Source organism: Mytilus edulis, chromosome 1 (genome assembly GCF_963676685.1).
Source record: "Mytilus edulis chromosome 1, xbMytEdul2.2, whole genome shotgun sequence".
In the NCBI taxonomy this organism is placed as follows: domain Eukaryota; kingdom Metazoa; phylum Mollusca; class Bivalvia; order Mytilida; family Mytilidae; genus Mytilus; species Mytilus edulis.
The window spans coordinates 14,805,420-14,827,074 of record NC_092344.1 but is presented as its reverse complement, the minus strand read 5'-3'; the positions used below and the strand labels follow the sequence as shown (position 1 = coordinate 14,827,074).

At 31.9% G+C, this 21,655-nt stretch overlaps 1 protein-coding gene across 2 annotated transcripts; it reads right to left on the bottom strand.

Moving 5' to 3' along the window:
- Window positions 1-794: 794 nt before the first annotated feature.
- On the bottom strand, window positions 795-17,253 carry LOC139524813 (dual serine/threonine and tyrosine protein kinase-like). Of its 2 annotated transcripts, none has more exons than XM_071319903.1 (10): window positions 16,678-17,253; window positions 10,334-10,541; window positions 8,535-8,815; window positions 7,728-7,868; window positions 7,125-7,322; window positions 6,674-6,786; window positions 4,979-5,430; window positions 3,555-4,221; window positions 1,818-2,112; window positions 795-1,377 (listed from the first exon to the last, which is right to left on the bottom strand). In XM_071319903.1, the coding sequence occupies exons 1-10, from the start codon at window positions 16,873-16,875 to the stop codon at window positions 985-987; spliced, it is 2,946 nt and encodes a 981-aa protein (XP_071176004.1). In that variant the 5' UTR covers window positions 16,876-17,253; the 3' UTR covers window positions 795-984. The 2 variants fall into 2 exon arrangements, with proteins under 2 accessions (XP_071176004.1, XP_071176015.1); XM_071319914.1 differs by lacking the exon at window positions 16,678-17,253 and adding an exon at window positions 14,364-14,592.
- Between the last annotated feature and the right edge of the window lie 4,402 nt (window positions 17,254-21,655).

The window sequence follows — 21,655 nt, the reverse complement described above, 5'->3', positions numbered from 1 at the left end:
ACTAAAGTCACGTTAATTTGGACATCGGGAAACCACTACTGTCCTTTACTTGTTGAATTCCACTTTATCCTCACCATACACATTTTTCGACTTGATACTTTAATGAAAGTCTACAGTACATTAGCTAGTGCTCATATAAAACGTAAAAAATATGAAGAAAAAAACGTACCAGATAAACTTAAAGCCAACACCATATAGTGCTTTAAAACATGTTAAGAGCACCAACAGTGGTTAAGCCATAATAGATATACGTCACCAAAAAGGACAAATCAAAATGAGAAAGGACATTCGCAAAAAAAAACCTGGCTGAAACATTTGATTTCTAGAAGCATCAAGCTGTTTTGTTGGTAATTTAAAACTACAATCACAAATGGAAAATACACTTGAACTTAATATCCGTTGAAAACAAATATCCTTCATCCGTATCAGTTGATCGAAGTAAACTAGCTATAAAAGAATTAAGAAATCCTTAACTTCATACAAATTGAACGTTTCGAGGTACGTTATTTTGCCATGTGTAATCCCGAGGCTGACATTCATATACACTATGATGACAAACGTTTGTAAAATGGCTTACTGACTGACAATTTAAGCATGTCGCATTTACATTGTAGAAGTTACACATTGTCTATTGTTTGACAAGTTACATAATTGGCTTTCAAATGTTAGGTCTAAACTTCCCTAAAGAGGATAACCACCAAATGCGTTTTGAATCCACCGTATTGATAAGCTGTCACTATATTTACATTGCAGAATACAGTATAAGGCATGTCAATGAAGAAAAGAAGAAAACATAGATAAATAAATATTTTTAAAATAATATCTTTGATTTTCAAAATCATAGTTTTCTGGCAATATTAAGTCTCATGTTAAATAAAATTAGTAATAAAAACAATTTATTGCATTTGCGTTTTAAATGCCCGAGGGAAATACCTCTGTGTGAGTTCTACAAAAACAAGGTGCATTTTGATAGAATGTTTATTCTTAAACATTTTTGAAAAATTTCAACACCTCTGCAGCCGACGGTCGTTTACTTGAATCGGGACTCCAACAACGTTCAATTAACTTGATCCATTCCCCATCAGGTTTCTGATGAATATTCATCAATGGACGTAATGGGTCGTCTGCTCTCGTGACATCTGCTTCGATTGTTTTCATAATCCTTGGTCCGATGTGATCCGCTGCATCAATTCCATACCACATTTCCCAAATCATTATACCCAAACTGTATACATCGGCTGATTTGTTGTAAACACCTTTAGGAATAAGCACTTCCGGTGCCATGTAGACAGGAGATCCAGTCATCGTACCAGATATGTCTATCTCTGGTTTTGTCAAACCAACATCTGTGAGCTTTACTATCTTCTTTTGAGTAAACTAAGGCAAAAAAAAAAAAAAATAGCACATCAATTTTATGTAATAGTTTTTGACAAGTTAAATCCGGATTATTGTAATCTGCTGTTTGTTTGCTGTTATATTTACATATATATTTTGTATTTTGCATAGTACGTAGAAGAATACGACATTGATCTTTTTGTCACGTCAAACACAAACTTAAAATACAGCACGAATATTACATTTTTTTTCTCTGAAATTATTTTTTACATTTTTTTTTTTATAAAGTTGACGACGGAATATTTAAAATAAACTAGAAAATGTCACCACTCAATCAATCAATCGATTAATCAATTTATTGAATCGACAATGAAATCAAGGTTGTAATCGTGCACGAAAAAGTAAACAAAATCACACAAACAGATTGGCATCATTAGAATAGATAATTCCTTACAGTAAAGAGTATTTATTATTTCCCTTACCAATACATTTTCTAGCTTAAGGTCTCGATGAACCAGTTTCTTGCTGTGTAAGTAGTCTAGCCCTTGACACAGTTGTACACCAAATACTGACATTTCCTTAAACGCAGATTCTTTCTCTGAAATGGTTCTGCAATTGGCCGGATTTTCTATTTTGTATTGGGAGTGATTGTCCACAAAAACATCTTTTAAACTACCAGCACAATATTCCATTATCATCACCCAGTATGTCTTCCCTCCTTTCATTCTTTGCAGTGCATTCCCATGATATGCTATAAAGTTTTCATGCTTAGCATCTCTAGAACAGATTTAAATATATATTTGAATATTCTATCATTATTTTCGATATTTAATATTCTACAGTTTTGTTGTTATTCTTTTTTTATTCATTTATTTTGATATTTTTTTCCAATGACCATATTGAAAAAAAAATCTTTACCTGGCAATAGAATAAAGTCATGGCAAAGAGTATTATTCATTGTAATCACATAAATGTTTTTGCTTCAAGTTTTTCACATGGAACATCAATCTTACAACAATCTTTCAAGAGCACTTTTCTTGTAAAGAGGTTCTCATGCAATGTGTTATGATTGTCAAGGAGACAACTTTCGACTAGATACTAAATGTTTAATTGGAAAAAGTGAAAAAGTGATCATGTATCTTCTCTAATGTAATTGGCATCTTTGTAATGTTCCTTGCTTCAATTTTCTAATATATCCAGATCCAGCCGCTCTCATATATGTGACGTATAAAATTTTCTGCCGTCAGACACGCGAATCAATGAATGTGTTTGTAGATAGATGTTTTTGTGTTCTGTTAAATTGTTACACAATGATGACTGCTGCACCCATATTTTTTACTATTTTATTTATTATGTCTGTTTAGTTCACGCATCATTGTAAATATAACGGAATTTGATGGGACTGTCATCAAAGTGAAAGGGTTGGTGCTATCAAAACCAGGTTTAATCCACCATTTTCTCCATGCTTGTACCATGTCAGGAATATGAAAGTTTTTGATGTGTATTGTTGATTTTGCCATGTGATTACGGACTTTCCGATTGGATTTTTCTCTGAGTTCAGTATTTTTGTGATTTTCCTTTTCATGATAAAGAAAAAGCAAGAAAAGTGTAGTTTCTTAGATAAGTGATAATTTTCGAATTTATTTTCCCTACAAATAGTTATTCTTCTATATATGTTCACCCAAAAACTCAAATCTCAGATCTTATTTCACCTACTTTTTATTCCCTTCTTTAGTTACACAAATTGACTTAACATGTAATAACAGAAAGATAACTCGGGTGGTAAATTTGTGCCACATATTTTCAATGGAAAGTGCCCCATACTGCCTCTCGAACCCGATTTCATAATATTCAAGCATTTCAATGAAGTATTCTTATTATATGTTATTCACTATGATCAAGTTCGGAGCTCAAGCTTTTGAAAATTGTATAATTCAATGTACTCGATAAGTTGATAAGACTATCGTCAATTTGTTTTTAGAAATTACATTGGTCATCATCTAGCCTGTCTTTATTAGTAGTAAACTATATTGTTTGATATATTTCAATTAAGATTGTCATCTTTATTTTGTATTTTCTCGAAAAAATTAAATATTCTTGAAAAAAACCAGTACAGAAGTTAATTAATTTAAAGTAATTCAAAACTTTTGTCTTCTTCAATTTCAAGTTTAAATTATTCAATAAAGATAAAACCTTTTGGAGCAGGGTAAAACTCATACCTCATTGTTCTATCTTCTAAGAGAATATCTGTGACTGATTTTTTGTCAATAATGTCTCTGCTTCTTTTAAGGGCAACATCATGTTTGCTTCCATCGTTCGAGTTAAGTACTCCAAAGAATACCTCAGCAAATGATCCTTGACCTAGTTTATCGTCCCAATTACAATCTATATCGGATAATTGGTAATCCACATGCATCATAGAGTCAACGTAAAATAAATCTAAACCGCTCTGCAAACTAATACATGACTGTAAGCAAGCCGGACTGCTATCTGCTTTTGTTTGCTCGGCTTCAACTTTTAAAGAAGCAAGCATCTGTCTGTCTGCCTCCAGAAAATCTGGAATAAGTTCTGCAATTTTGTCTATTCCTTTTGCGTATCGCTGTACAAATCTAGATAAGTTCTCTTTTAGTTCTTTACTTTTCAAAATATTTTGAATATACAAATTGGTAACTTCTGTCATTTTTAAATGACAATTGTCTCTTTTGTATTTCTTTAAAACGTCTTTCGATTCTTTGCCTAGTGTTCCAAGAACTGCAACTGCTCCTCCAATTCCAACCATGTTTTGTTTATCACATTTACCTTTCATTTTATCTTTCTTATTCCTCGGTCCTCTTATTGTTTTCTGTAAGTCTGCAAGGATTCGTGTTTCGTCTCCAAGAAACATACCTAGGAAAATTGTAAATCATTTGTGTAATACCTACATTACATGATTTATATATTATACATTTATGTTGATACAAAAACAAAACGTTAAAAAGTTGATAAAACCAAAAGGACTAAAAGAAAATCTAGACCTGGGCAATAAATCAGAGATAGGACAAGGGATGTACATTTATCAACTCAAAATGATTTGATATTGAAATTTTAAAACAACAAATTTAATTTAAATAACATCTACTTAGTATTTAATCATCTATATTTTTTGAATGTATATGTACTAATCAACATTATTATACTGATTGTTGTCTCATCTTATTTAAACTATATGAATTAGGTAACTATACATCTTATATCAAAGGCACTTGTACAACATTCATCAAAGATACCAGACTAATAACTTGTTACGAAACATAAGCGTTTCTTCTACTTAAGACTCATCGGTCGCGCTAGAATCAAAGTTGGGATGTAAATTCGAACGCGATGTTAAAGAGCATCCCGCCAAAAACCAATAGAAGGTTGTGCCAAATACGACATAGGCACTACATGAGTTGCATTCCTGGAATAAGAGGATAAAACAAGTGTCTGTTAGAAAAATATCTGTGTCATATTAATTACTTGAGAAAATAGAAAAGAACATAGACCAACACTATCTATGATAAACTTCATATTTGCCAAAAAACAAATTCAAACAAAAAAAAAATTTTTGTATTTAACAAGATAAAGGATATGAATTCAACCAAACTCTGCTTTAGTGAACATATACCTTCTATATCATTTATTTGGTCTTCCATTAATTCAAAATCTCTTTTGAATCGACCGATTATTTTATCTTTGATGCTTGCTTTGATACCATTACGTCTTTCCCAGTTGTTAATTTCCTGTGTAAGTCTCTGAGCAATCACTTCACTGGCAGAACCCGACACTTTCTTCCATTTTTTATCCGCCTGTGGACATTGGGATGGTTCCCACTGTGTAATCTTTGGCAGGAAGTCTTGTGATGAAAGGAGATTTATAACTTTATAATGTAGCCCGTCAGCCTCGTTTTGGACTTCTTCCTGCAGTTTTCGTATGCTTGCTTTGGCATTCTGTTGTAGATTGTACATTTGCTTTTCGATATTTTGAATTTGGATTTTCAAATTCTCAATATTTTCTCTCCGTGTATATTTTGAAACTTTAAGTATGAACTGTGTTCTTTTCAAAACTGTCGAAAGCCATCTGTAAAGACAAATATTTGTTCAATGCTTTTGCAAACTTTCCTAACTCGCTCTCTTCTTGTTATTTTAATTCTTACTTATTCTTGTATTTTGCAAGAACATCAACAAGATATAGAAGGTAAGGTGGACAGTAAAGTCAACAGTAGTATACCGCTGTTCAAAAGTCATAAATCGGTTAATAGAAAAAAAATATCTGTGTTACAAACTAAAACTGAAGGAAAAACACCAACAATCTAGTAGAGGAAATCAAAGGAACAAAAGAAACACTGCAGTGCAACAAAAATAAGACAGTATGGATATCACCTGATACGTGTAGTATTTGTTGTTCGACCAGAACGATTTCACATTCGATTCTAAACCGATCATTTGGATTAATGTGAGATCAATTCCATGTAAAACTCATCAGAGATACAAGGCTTACAAATGATACTATGCGCTGCATAATCAAGACGAGAAACTATCAACAATAACTACAAAAGGTAGGTCCTGCAAGGATATGAAGAATTTAAATTCCCGCTACATACAGTAGTAAAGTAGATAGGGTCAGATATTTTCTGCTAAAAAATGACACATACAGACACTTCAAAATGTTGTTGCAACGTTTAGTTCAGTGAGCCTGCCTCTCTATCTAGACCAGACATCTGATAACGTCCCTATTCAAATAAGGCATGTTTTAAAATTTTATATATTTCACACACACACACCGAAACAGAGGGTAATTTAGGAAAATGAAAAACATTGGTAACAAAAAAATCCCAAACGTGTATGCTAAATGTGGCGAAGGCTACATTTGTATCTTCGCTTGAAAGATTAATAATCTTATTGTTTTGAATGTAAATTTTTTCAAAATACTAAGATTTTCTACACCCTATCAATTTCCTTGTGTGCTAACTACTAGACCGGCGATACTTTAGGAAAGAAACGCCGACTAGAAATTGCATCGAACCTGTGGGTGTAAAATCTTCGAATATAACAGACTTATTATTTAGTACGCTAAAAACTAGTAATTAAACCGAATTTATAATGCAATGAACACGTTTGGCATCAGTCGTAAAGCACTTAACTCTCCTCAAGTTTGATTTTTTTTTTTATCTTTGGCAGCGGCATAAAAATTAGTGCGCAAAAGAGCATAGATAAAAAAAAAACGGTTAAGAAAACAAATTGTCATAAAAAAGAAACCCAGAGTATTTTTTTATATAATAAAGATCAACTACGTGAAATCAGACTGCATTTTACCAACTTACCGGTAATATGCTTCATGTTTATTTTCCAAACTAGCTGGGAGTAATTTATTAATTCCCCTCAAGATGGCTTTGTGGTCTTGGAGAATTAGTCCATGAGGTAGAGCTTGTTTTGCCTAAAGGGGGGGAAACAAAAATAATCAATTTAATAGTTTTAAATCACTGACATACAATATATTGGTATTTTACAACAAAGCATATAATAATAAATGTAGATTATTTTTTCATCTTTTTAAATTCACCAATACTGTAATAAATAAACTAGTATTTTGTTGGACGGACTCCTGGAAACATTAAAATTTCACTTACACAAAACGAAAAACTATACTACAATAAAAAAAAAGCTGAGTTACTAATATACAATTGTAAAGATTGGTTTGAATCATTGAGCAGTTTGGCTATTTGTTTTCAGATAGATGAGAGATAATAATTATGTAATTATGATTGTACTCACTCTATCAGTAGACAGGTAATATACTTGATCTGTTCTGAAATCTGGATAACATTGCCGTAATTTGTAATTGTTACTTTTCATCACCTCATCTTTGTCATGGGTAGGAACTTGTTCCCATTTATTACATACAAACATAGTTGTCTGAGGATTAAATTTTTCCTCTGATAAATTCATCACTGTTCTGAGGAAATCCATTATCTGTAACATAAAAAGGTTGTTGGTATTGATTTCTGTAAAGGAACTCGTACAACAAAATTTAAAAGACAATAAGGGAAAATATGGAAGCAAAGGCTAATTTTGTTATTCTTTATTTTTACGCCAATTCACATTACGTTAACAAGGTAAATTACCTTGATTATAGAGGTCAGTCATGGCCAAGAAATTGGGGATTCATTTCTTGTTTTAAGCGTTCAAATTGAAACTTAAAGATCATCCATGGTATCGTATGTTATCTTCATCAAATAGGAAAGTAGATAATTACCACCATAGCAATGGATGCCATTCCATGTTACAATTTTTACCGTTCTGATAGTTGAAACATAAACTGTGCAAATATTTCTACGTAAACTCCAAATAGTTATTGACGATTAATAAACAACATACCCTTCCTTTTTGTACGCCCCCTGCAGATGCGCTGTTGATAACATAGATACAACCAAATGCATTTTCTAAGTACTGTTGTATTCTCTCTGTCATTTCTTTGCTGGTTCCAATACCAGGAGTGTCAACAATCACAATTCCATCCTGAATAAAAAATAAATTAAGTCAGCTTGTCAGTAATTGTTATTACTCAACCAAATATTTTTATTAACAGTGTAAAAGATTTATATTAATAGAGAAAAAATGAGGCAAAATATATCAATGTCATAATCAAACATTTACGTTTCAAATTGACAAAAAGACTGCACCGTTCTACAAAACAATTAATAGAAAACTAAAGACTGAGCAATATGAGCCTTAGCAAGCACCTCCGGCTCGACATGTTGCACCCGTCGTGTTTCTTGGCACGATTACAAATTCGAATCGCACTATCTTTTATTATAGATACATAACTGGTGTGTGTACCTCAGATTTAGTGAAAATTTTTTCTTCGTTTAAGGTTAATATAGTGAGAGTAAAAGTACAGTTTATAAACTTAATACAGTTTTAATCAATATTTCCTTATATGAGCAAAATCGGCAAATGGCAAGCACACTAACTTAGTCATAATCATATCAGATGATGACCCCAAGTTGGAAAAAATTCTTAATAATAGTATGTGACGTTAATTAATAGAAAAGTAAAAAGAAAATATGCTTACATTACTTGAGACCGAGTATATATAAAAGTCAGCACTTAGAGTTTTGCGCAAATACAGTCAAAAGCATCAATGCCAAATCAAACGCTCAGACTCTATATACTCTTACTTACTTCCAAAATATCAAATGGCCAATAAATTTCGACTTTCTCATTTTCATTGTCATCTACGTCATCAGTGATGTAGGATATCTGTTGTTTTAATTCCTCCATTCCCTCAGGGGTACTTATGTCTATTTTTGTCTTCTTTCCCTCTTTTGTACAACACACAGCATATTTTTTACTGCTGTAGCGTAGCTCACAAAATGTTGCAGAACAAGACAGCTGACTTGTAGGCAATAAATCAACACCAACCAGCAAGTTTATAAAACTACTTTTGCCTGCAACTGATTCTCCTTAAAATAGACAAATATGTATTTACTGTAAACGTTAAATATCAAAAAAAATATTAAAATTCAAAAGTATCAGTTCAAATTATTGTTTTGGGTCTCCCGTCCTCAGTTCTAATGACTGTCTTATAAAGGAAACTGTATTTTTAATTTGACTGTGAGATGTGGGGTTTAGTATTATTTTAAGTTTAAGCATGTCATCTTTAGCAGCATCTTTCCACTCCGAATTGATTTTCATGAAGTCAAAATATTTGTTTCTATAAAAGTTATATTTAGGGCATTTGAGAAAGAAGTGTTTTTCGTCCTCTATCTCATTACAGAATTTGCAATATCTTTGATCTCTATGGATCTTAAGATGTCTACCCTTTTCTATTATCAGTGAACATTCACGAAAACTCTTTTTACAAAAAGTTCAGAGAATGGAGATGGGCTTATATCAAATGATTATTGTAGATTTTCGAAGAGAGGGGACAATTTATACAACGTACGGAATGTCTAGCTGGAAGGGTCAATTCATAAAGTATGTCATGGAATAGCTATGATTTCAAATCCTAGTAGTGTGACTACTAGAACAGGGCTGAAACGCCAATTTATGTTTAATTATCTGTATATTTGTGGATACTATTGGATCAGTACTAGTTATAATGGATGATTTGTTAGTCAACGGTGATTAACAGTTACAAAGAAATATTATGCTAAAGTTTGTTGATGTCGTTTTAGTAAATTTTAAACAGATAGAAGTTTCGAGCTATGTTTACTTCTTTTTTGTCCTTTCTTAATTGTTTCCTTGCTCGCAATGGACTTTGTAAGTATGTGGTATTCATGGAATTTGCATCTCTCAACTAGTATTTAGAAAAAATAAATTCATTGTGAATGACAGTTAATTTTTAATCATAGCTAGAAAGGAAATTGTGTATGTAAATAACACAAAGCATTATAAATTACCGTTGTATTGCATATGCGTCAATCAACATTTCATTTGCACCAAAACTATGTTTCTCGTCAGTGCCAATGAAAAATATTCATTTGCGCCAATTTATATTCATGTGAAACATACGTTTCGCATTATTTCTCGAGATATTTCATGCTACAAATTTCTCATCAGTATGACATCTAGCCAATTCAAGACCACTGAGGCGGTTAGAGTACATTTGTATGCAGCAAGTATGATCGTGTGAAATCAATGAGCTCTTCAGTCATGTCAATACTGAGTACAAGTACTAAGTAAATGAAACGTGCATATATACTAGTAGTCTCAACTTACACCACTTATATCTTCTGAATTCTTGCTAACAGTTTATTTTTCATTTCTTATAATGGAATGTTATCTTAACATGTCATTTTCAAAAGGCACACATTAAATATTTATCTTTTGGGCAAAGTAAAAATTTGTTTTGTCAAATACAAATTTGTGTATTTTTTTTTAAATTGTCGTAAATGCAATACGCAAGAAAAAATCAGCAATTATGCCAGTGTCCACTTGTTTCCCCTACTGTTTTTCAAGAAGAAAAACGTAAGACAAACCTGCTACGAGAACTGCACATTCATTTGATCTAAGTTCCTTTATCTTCTGATTTGTTGTGTTTTCTAATGAAGGAAATACTTTGTTAAGACTAGCTTGATGGTTGGTGGGTAGCTGTCTGTATATACTGAGCATCTCCTCAAAACTCCTGATAAGTCCATCCCTGTTCCTCTTACTCTCGACTATAGCTTCTTTAAGTCCACTGGTGACCTATAAAGACAATGGTATAATGAAAGATCTAGCTTATTCAGTTGATGTCTTATTTAAATCGCCACAAACTGCATCAGTATCACTACAACTCACTAGACCGTTCTAGTTTTATAAAGTTTAAAAGATATTTATGTGTAATACAGTATATCTTATTCCCAGCTATTCTTTTGGTTGTTTTTATTTTGGTGTGTTTCGTTGTGTTGCTCAGTCTTTTTGTTTTCTATGTTGTATTTTGTTTACTGTTGTTTGACTGTTTGTTTTCCCCTTTCTAGCCATTGCATTGTCTGTTTGTTTTCGACTTTTGATCTTGAATGTCCCTTTGATATCTTTCTCCTCTCTTTTATAAGCATCCCATTTTATTGGGAATTGCATATTACAACCATGACTAAAGTAATTAAAAAAATAAGCTAACACGTTTTTGGTCCTTTTTTAAAATTTCCCGTAAAATTCATGTATGAGTTGATTATGTGAAATACTTCCATATTTACAAATTTAGATAACAAAGAAAAATAAAAGAACAACGTCTCAATGTCGACAACCGCTGCACATTCTTTATCTGCCCAAATGCAATATTTCCTAGAATATTTTATTGTTCTTTAAAATATTTTATTAAACGCTGATAGAAATGTTTTTGTTGTTGTGATATACCGGTAACCGTCCAAGTCCACTCTGTGTAGTATTTTCATTTGTATATAAAAAAAAAAGAAGATGTTGCATGATTGCCAATGAGACAACTCTCCACAAGAGACAAACATGACACAGAAATTAACAACTATATGTAACCGTACGGCCTGATGTATCCATCTGATGAGTGAAGCCTTTTTAAACTGATTTTTATAGTTTGTTTTTAACTTGTAATGTTACACCACTGACCCAGGTTATGTGGTGGGGTTGGGATCCCGCTTACATGTTTAAACCAGCCACAGTCTGTATGTATGTGTCTTTCCTCTTTCAGGAGCCTGTACTTCAGTGGTTGTCGTTTTTTTTTTGGTGTGTTATATATTTGTTTTCGTTCATTGTTTTACATAAATAAGGCTGTTAGTTTTCTCGTTTGAATTGTTTTACATTTTTCATTTTGGTGCTTTTTATAGCTGAATATATGTGGTATGGGCTTTGCTCATTGTTGAAGGCCGTACGGTGTCCTATAGTTGTTAATTTTTTTTGGTCATTTGGTCCCTGTGGAGAGTTGTCTCATTGGCAATCATACAGCATCTTCTTTTTTCTATTTTTTTTTATATATTAGAAGTGTATCAATGCAATGGTCCATATATTTTTTTATTCAAAATGAAGCATAACTTCCGTCAATGTGGTTGAATGGTACAGAAAAAAACTCTTTTGATAAAATGTTAGATAAAAATTGACCAACAATTCGACAAAAAATTTGGCGGGAAAATGTTGACAATTTTCCAAGGGAAATTAACTACTTATAGGTTAGACAATACTTGGTCATGTTTTATGAAGATTTAAGCCCAAGGCGAAGCCGAGGGCTTAAATCTTCATAAAACATGACCAAGTATTGTCTGACCAATTTAGAACATATTCACACTTTCGAGTGACCTTACAAAACTATCCTTTCCCATTGTAATAGTCAAACCTAAATAAGAGTTCACTTTTTATAATGAACTAAATATAAAACATAGGTACATGTAATGATCATTTCAATGGATGAAATGAAATAGTACTGACATAGTTTGTGAAGGATAAATTGTTTTTCTTCTGCTTCAGGTAAAATTTAATACTTATATATCTTTAGATTTTTATTTTTATTTTAAAAAGCAACACAATGCTATGAAAATCCCCTTTTTGAAATTTGATTTTTTTTTATAAATATAAATCGACGTACTCTCTGTATGAATATTTGAATTCAGACCATTCAACATTAAATGCTTACTTTTATTTGATAAATTTAAATGTATTGTGTTTCTCCGAAAACAATCTTTTGCTTTATATATCAGCAGTCTGGCATTGTGTATTTTTGAAAGAAAAAGACAATAATTCCCTCAAATGTAAGGTATATAAATTAAATAAATATCATTTTATTTATCCTTACCAATTTTTTTTGTGTATTCTATATATGTGTTCCATTAACAAATGCATAAAATTTTGCAAAATTCATTTTTTTTTAATTTAAATCTTTGCTCTTTCATCTTTAATCAGTAGGCTATTTTCCCAAGGAAAATGCCTTAGGGGATTGAACACTTCGTTAGTGCAACTAGTAAGAGTTCACTTTCATAATTAACCGACAATGAAAAGTCATTCATGTATAGCATTTCATAGTGCATGGAAAACCATGTACTATGAAAATTAGAGGGCAAAAAACTGACTTCTCATTGGACGAGAAGGGGTGAGTATGTTCTAAATAGATAATACTAATAATTGATTGGCATTGGTCCATTTTAAAGACTTTTTACATATTAACAAGGGACACGTTCCAAAGTCCATAGACCATATCTTATGGAGCGGGATCTCAATGATGATAAGTTGTGCAAATGCTTATACAACTGCATACCATATTATAGTATTGACCCAGTGTTTTTTTACCTTGTCACAAACAAATACATTGTTGGCGCTGCCGTCAACGACACCATTATCATAGCTTAGTCTTGTCGAGGCGACACGAATAGTCGATAGGTGGTGATTATCAGAATTTTCAGAATCTTTGCTGATATGCCCCGGAAACTTTGATACACATTTCAAAACAATCGGACACTATAAATGAGGACATGAGAACTCTTACAAGACGCGCTTACGGACGCGCAGACGTTGTCCGGTATTTCTATGCTCCGCTGTGACGTGGAGCTTTTAAACGATTTAAAGTATCTTGAAGCAAAAAAATGGTAGGACATATATTTCTTAATTGTTGATCTAAGTTTAAAGTCTTGCTATAGGTAAACACTGTTTGGGTTTATTGATTGAATTCGGTTCAAGCAGTATAGTATTTGTATATACCAATGATTAAACTTGCCCTTTGTTAAACCAAACTTCCTCTTTCAAAGTTCTAATATTACGTCCTAATGATCAACTTCCTTATTACAACGTACATGGACAATATATATATATATATAATATATACTAGTATATTGTCGATTATTGTCCATTCAAATAATATATATGTATTTATTGTCTATACAACATATATTGTCCATATTTTCAAAACATATACCGTATGTATGTGTGTTTGGAAAATGTTACCAAACCGTGTTATTTGTCCTCCTGTGTCCTTATTTGGTAAATAAAATGTAGTTATCAAAAGTGCATGTTGTGCACCTTCTTCAATGAAAACAACAACTTGCAATGTCACTTATTTTTAATTCTTAATGGGTTTAATATAGCACATATAGCATCTGATGTTATTTTTTTCAACTGAATATCCCACAAATATATAGTTTTATGAATAAAAACAGTTTCATAATTTTACTTATTTTCATCAGTTAAGACGTTTACTATAGTAACGTATATAAGTATAAATCCTACTTGAATTTCTGTTTCTTCATAAACAAAGATCTGTTCTTAAAGATCAGTGGAAATTCACTTATCATTCATTTTAATTTCCACTTATCATTCATTTTCTGAAAGAATTAGGTTTTTTGGCAACAGTAATGGACGATTTCAATATTAAATCCTGAATGCATCATTTACGACTTCTTAAAATATAAAGCGAGCTATAAATTTGATCATTTGACTAAAACATTACATTATTAAGTTGAATAGATTGGTAAACGATATACATGTACATGATTTAAAACGCTTCATGAACACAATTTTAAAAGAAATACCATGAAGAAATTTGAAAATGATAATGAAATATTATAGAGTTGAAACCTCATCTGTCGCTTCCCGTTGTGTTTCCTCTCTCGATAACCAATGCTGCATCAGAGCATCTTGAACAGAGTTTTTATCCTTTAGTCCTTTAATCGATGCACCCCATGTCTTCAGAATTTTCATCCCTGTATTCACGTCAGGGAGCCTGAATATATCATCCGCAGTCACTATTTTAAATTCACCCGACATCGTTAATTTCAAACTTCACAATTAAAATAAGAATGTTAGCTTCCCGGTCTTATTAGGTCAAATTACTAAACCGTGACAGATATTGTTCTGTATGTATTTTAAACATAAAATAATATGTACAATGTATATTAAACGTGAACATAAGCTATATAACTTTTCATTATACTCGTTTCATTCATTTTGAGATGCGATGCAAGTTATAAATATTAGAAACCAAAACGAGACAGAAAAGTAAATGTATTTATGAAAAGGGGTATATTGGGAAAATCTCACAAAAAAAAAACAACAAAAAAAACCAGATTAAAATTAAAATGAAATGACACTTTGAGATCAATATAAGGGTGCATGTGTGTCCATACGATATGTCAAGTTTGAACTATAAATGACATCGGGCTAATATCAGATACATTATTTAACAAGGTCTACAAACAATTTACCCAAATTCTTGAAAGGGACGAAGATATAACCAATAACAAACACTGATGAGGATTATGTCCTTGAAGACAACACTTCACCAAATAGTATCAATAAAACACAGCAAAGTCCATCATTTCTTGTCATAGAGAAACATGCACTAAAGAGACATGATCAAACCTACTAAAGAAGCGACTATAATTCTTATAAGATGTAACTTATATGGACGGGAATGAAAATTGTCTTCTACAGAAAACAGGGTAACACAAACTGAGTCATTAGTCAGAATTAAAGTTTCATATTACGTATGTAAAATATCAAAATTATCTAATAGAATACTTTTGGCATTCGTTATAAATAAAAGAAAATGATTAGAAGTTTTATAAGAAGAAAGACAACTCTTATTTTTCTTACGTTTATGCAATACCATATATAATTTGTTGTCTTAGTATCAAATTATCATTATAATATCTATATTTTTGATATCGCTTGTGTGTTTTCCTCTATCGTCACCCAACAACTCGGGGGTATCGTTGAAGCGTGCTCGCCTCGAGTCCAGAATGTCGACGTTCGCAACGTCTCGCTTCCAGACATGATCAAACCTAAGACAATTCCGCAAAACATGCATTTAGGAATACTGAAAAGCAAAGACTAATGAGAATAATAATGTTTGCTAGTAGCGTAACATGTGATCGTGTGGACTATAACCTTGTGACTACTATGTTAATATTTTGACTCGGCATGTCGGTCTACTTAACATCATGGTTTCTATCCATATAGCATTTACATTTTCTATCCATAGTATGCACAATGCATATGGTTTCAAGTTGTTGTCAAACAACCTTCTGTCTACCCATCTATGTTTGTCAATAATCTTCGCGTTTCTAAATATTAATTAAAACCTTCTAAAACTAAACTTAATGTCAAAGAAAACAAGCTTGATATGTTAGAACACTCTACACACATTGCAGTCTTAATTGATATTGCGTAATGATAATCGTACGAACTGGACAATATATAGTCTCTGTATAATACTATTATTCATAACGTTTTGAAAAGTCTGAATGTTTAAGGCTTGAAAATATCATTTGTTCTAGTTATGGCTTGATGATATAGTTTGAACGTGATGTCATTGCAAAGAATTTATAAGGGAAGGTTTCTATATTTGAGTAAAATAACCTTATTCTATTAACCTTTTGGCTACATTTGCTCGGAACATATTGGTCGTTTTTTTTCTGGGTGTTTTTAGCATATGTAAGTCAAGAATCAGGAATTGGTATAATATCTCCTCTTTAGACTCAATTAATAAGATAATAATCCACCAACACACCATTCTGGAGATATCAAAAGGTCAACTTAAGGGTTTCAAAACCTAATAGATTATATATATATATATATACACCGTTTAACTCGAAACCTCAAAAATGTAAACATTACAGAACAGAACAGAGAGAGAGAAGTCTGACAGAAACCTTTTAAATTATGTCCATACTAATATTTTTGAGAACAGACTATCATGATACTTTCCATAGAGCGAGGCCACAAGTTTATAAAAGAAGGGGGGAAAAAAGATACGGGGTTTCTATTTATATAAAAAAATATCGGTAAATGCACAAAGAAAAACTCAAAAAGCAAAGAAACAGCGCTATTATTGGTGTTTTGCATCTCATTTCAGATGTATCTTTTAAGTATCAAACTATATTACACTTACCATTTCTATCGTCTCTCGTACAACATCTTCTCTAAATTTGCAATTTTCAAGAAGGAGTTCTATTGCTCCTTTCGTATTTTTCACACCTTTTGTTGATATTCCCCATTGTTTTAAGAATTTCATCCCGGTCATCATGTCGGGGAGGTCGAATATATCATCAGCTTTTTCGATGCTAAAACTGCCAGACATTTTGGCCATTATGTTTTTAACTTCCTAGTTCCAGTTTTACGTGTAGTCAATAGTTCTGCTTGATTACACAGTAGTTAACCTTACTATTTGGAATTTGGTTCAATAGAAAAATATTATTAAATATCAAAGCTCTTTTTTATATGTAATAGCTAAAGCAAAGTCTGTCCTTTTCATAAATGCATCTTTAAAATAGATTACTTGAATCATTAGGTGAAGAAATTGTGCAAAATTGTTGACCCTTGAAGTGTTAACTCTTTAAAGAGAATTGGATTACTAAAATATATTTTTACATTTTGTGTTCCCAGCGTAATTTAATTCGTTTATGAATCCATACCAGTTTTAGAATACAATCGATACGTTAGCATAGTATGGAATTCCAGAGTTAGTAAATATAGAAATCCCTCGTTCCTGATTGGTTACATGAAAGTATGTTCACGTAATTTATATTTGCATTGTCTAGTATTTCGAAATTACAAATCCTTGTCAATGAAATATATGAAGTAGTAATTGTTTTAAATTCCGATTACAAAATAGGGAATAAAAATATGGCATAAATCCAATCTATAAATACTCATTTTTAACAAAGACTGCCAACATGTTGTAAAACGATCCGAATGATCCTTGTCTATCGGTCATTTATGATGCAGTTGTAGTTGAAACCCCACCAAACGCAAACGTAAAAGAGAAGGAAGAGAGAGTGCAATATTTTCAAATTCAAATAAAATATGAATTATTTCATGTTCGTCTCATGTTTTATTTTTGAGAGGTTTTATGTCTTGTACTGAAAAAAAACCAGTTAATAATATCATGTCTCTCTTCATGTAAAGAAGCAAACCGCAAGAAAGTTCTCTAAAAAGTGTCTATGTAAAATAGGAAATATCTAGTAAGTAACTAAGAACCAAAAATCGAAATAAAGAGGACAAAATTAACAAATATCACAAAAAAATGCTTCATTAAGTAGCACTTAGACCACTTAACAACCAGGATGGTCTTAGATTATACATATACGGAAGGGTTAGCAGTTCCTACTCCACTCTAAGTACCCTTCGTGTTACACATTGCAAGTAAAAATACGATTGTGCTTAATATTCATATGATGAAGACATAATCTTTTAATCAGTTTGATTGAGGTCTGGAGCTTGCATGTAAGTAACTGCTAGTAGTCCTTTGTTAATTCATCATGTATTATTGTTATTTTGTTTAGTTTCTGGTGTTACCTATTCTGACATCGGACTCGGACTTCTTTTAAACTGAGTTTTACTGTGCGTATTGTTGTGTGCTTGTTTTTTCTACATTGGCTAGAGGTACTGGGGGAGGGTTGATATATAAAAAAACATGTTTAACCCCGCATTTTGCGCCTGTCCCAAGTCAGGAGCCTCTGGCCTTTGTTAGTCTTCTATGATTTTTAATTTTAGTTTCTTGTGTACAATTCGGAGTTAAGTATGATTTCTATTATCACTGAACTAGTATACATATTTGTTTAGCGGCCAGCTAAAGAACTCCTCCGCGTGCGGGAGTTTCTCGATGCATTGAAGATTCATTGGTGGCCCTCGGCTGTTTGTCTGCTCTATGGTCGGGTTGTTGTCTCTTTGACACATTCTCAATTTTATAATATAAAAAAACCAGATGTGGTACGATTGCCAATGAGACAACTCTTCATAAGACACCAAAATGACACAGAAATTAACAAACTGTAGTTCACCGTACGACCTTCAACAATCAGCAAAACCCATACCGCAAAAGGCTAATTTGTATTTTCTTGTCACAATCGAGGAAATTAGGACCGGGTCATGGTTACGAAATAAAAGAAAAATATCGTTGTCATCTGTGACACAAGTATTAAAAAAATCAACCAAATCACGATGATACCTTTGATTTGAATTTGGGTTTATGAAGCATCGATAACATGGAATCATGAATGACTGCGAAATATAACCATGATTTAACCCTCTGTTTTAATCAAAAGTGTCTGTGACAAGCCATGGGTGTAGCGATAGTTGTTTAAGTGATCCTATGTTTAAAGAAGTTTTCAATCAATAGCACAGCTACGGGGCGCCGAATGGGACTCTTGTGGTTTTGTACTCGAAATTCAATTTTGCACGGACAAAAGTGAGTTGTGTTCAACAAAAATGAATTCAGTTTAACAAAATTTGTAGCATACTACAAATTTGAATTTTGTCATAAAAAATTATCTTTCAGTGGACAAAAGTTACTTTGTCATGACAAAATTCATTATGTAACACATACTTTACTTTTGTTACCTAATTTGAAAATTGGGCGACAAAAGTCAATTTTGTATGCAAATTAGTTTAGTTTGGATTCTAATTTGCATACAAAACTGAGATTTTGTCACAAAATTCAATATTGTGTTTATTTTTGTGTAGACAAAATTGAGTTTTGTTAAACAGAAGTGAAAATTTAACACAAAAGTCAATTTTGTGCCACAAAAAGTCCATTTTGTTTTACAAAAGTCATTTTTGTCACAAAAGTCAATTTTGTCTACACAAAAATACTAGTAAACACAAAATTCATTTAACCACGCCACATTCTGTATGTGTCGTCCCAAGTCAGGAGCCTGTATTAAGTGATAGCCGTTTGTGTCTGTGTTATATATTTGTTTTTCGTTCTTATTTTGTTCATAAGATAGGCCGTTAGTTTTCTCGATTGAATTGTTTTACATTTGTCATTTCGGAGTCTTTTACAGCTGACTATGCAGCATGACTTTGTTCATTTTTTAAAGGCCGTACGGTGACCTATAGTTGTTGAATTTCGTGTCATTTGGTCTCTTGTGAATAACAAGTATTTGTCTCCTTGGCCATTGTACTGAATTATCTTTTTTATAATGATTAAATTGATTTTCTAAGTTTTTAATAATACATGTTATTAAATCTCATAATCACGGCGTTTGCAAAGGAAAGGTGTTTGCTTCCACTTACACATATATGGACAATTTTCTCAACGAGGATTTGAACTAAAGCAACGTATTTTTTGTTGTTGAAGGGCTTGATATTCCTTAGGCTTTTTTATTTGAGCCAATACTGTCAATAGCACATGTCTACAACAACAAAAAATATAACAAAAAGTTTTTTTTTGAAGAAGTTGGATCTCCAACAGGAGAGTGTTATGTTTTTTCCTTACGATAAAATTGAGAAAGGGAATGGGGAATGTGTCATAAAATTGAGAAAGGAAATGGGATAGTTTATTTCTATATAGCATCGATAAAAATTGAAAAACGTGATGATTGCATCAAGGATCTTGAAAAAAAAGACATCTTCACTTGACAGCGGCTTAGGAGAATATTTTGAAAATTTGTTTCAATGTACCTGTCTTCGTGTACAAGTTTTCAAGAGATGAAAATATTAATAATAATTATCAAAATGCATCATATTTATATTATTCAACCAGAAATACATTGAAAATACTTGAGTTTTATCGTAAGCACCAAAAGAGTTATACATATACGTGAATATAGAGTTTGGATGGAATAAAATATTTTTGGCAGGAAAAACAAAATGATAAAATATTTTCAGCGTTGCCTTTGTTAAAAACTTGTTGTTTCATCACTGTATAAAATGTGATGGTTTAAACTGTCCAAATTAAACATTTGTTCCGAACAATATTACCTATATTCATTTGATCCGATAACAGCCAATATAGCAATAAAATTATACTTTTATTGCCATTCATAACTCTTAACAGACCAATTAACAGACCGGGTTTTATACATCCGACCCATTAACAGACCAGGTTTTAAATAAAGATTGATTTATGTCGCCAAAAAATAGATTTTCGTGTAGATTTTTCACACAATGATATCAATACGGTTAAAAAACATAATGCCTTTCTTTTTTCGATGTTCAAAATATTGAATGCCAGTAAATTTAACCAATGTGTCATTTTGTGTACATTTTATGTGTGTAAAATGTGTATAAATTCATTGATGAGTAACCCGCCTTTTCATGTTATAGATCGTACATCGAAGCTAGAAAAATAATAATTACACCACTGAATTCAGTACATTGAATTGTTTTGTTAGACATGGATACTTTTTATGATGAAAATATATTTAGAAAGTTATACAATGAAACATGCTGAACTTTCAATGATTTTCTCGATAACACCTGATTAACAGACTTTAGCCAACCCGATTAACAGACCAACCGCCGATATAGCCGCATACTCAATACAGATTAACCGACCAATCTCTCGGTTAGCCGAGTGTCGGCCGTGATATTTTCACTAGATCTTTTAATACAAACTTATCGACTTGGTTGTATAGTATTGTTTCATTGTTTAGACAAACAATTAAGCATTTGGTCCATCGAAAGAAATGTAAGAGTCCTCAAAAATATTTAAATTATTTTTCCTCAAAATATAATATGTCATAACAGAAACTGAAAACTCTTATACTTGTAAAAAGTTTTATGATTGAATTGTATTCATTTCCATTTATTTTTTTAGTTGAGTGCAAATTCTTTACAATGAAAATATCGGCTGACTTGATATTTTTGATAAGTGATTAATCAGTTGTACCGCTTTGTGTAAAATTTTCATCGTTCTTGGGTGAGCTGTAACATAAGGAGGTCTATATGTAAGATGGCCACGATTCGCCAATACCAAGGAGTATAGAGTAAAATAATGAAAAAAACGACTCCAAGGAAAATTCAAAACGGAAAGCCTCTTAACAAATGCCAAAATCGTAAGCTCAACATACTAAACCATTGAAAAACAACTGTCATATTCCTGACTTGGAACAGGCATTTCCGTATGTAGATAATGATGGGTTAAA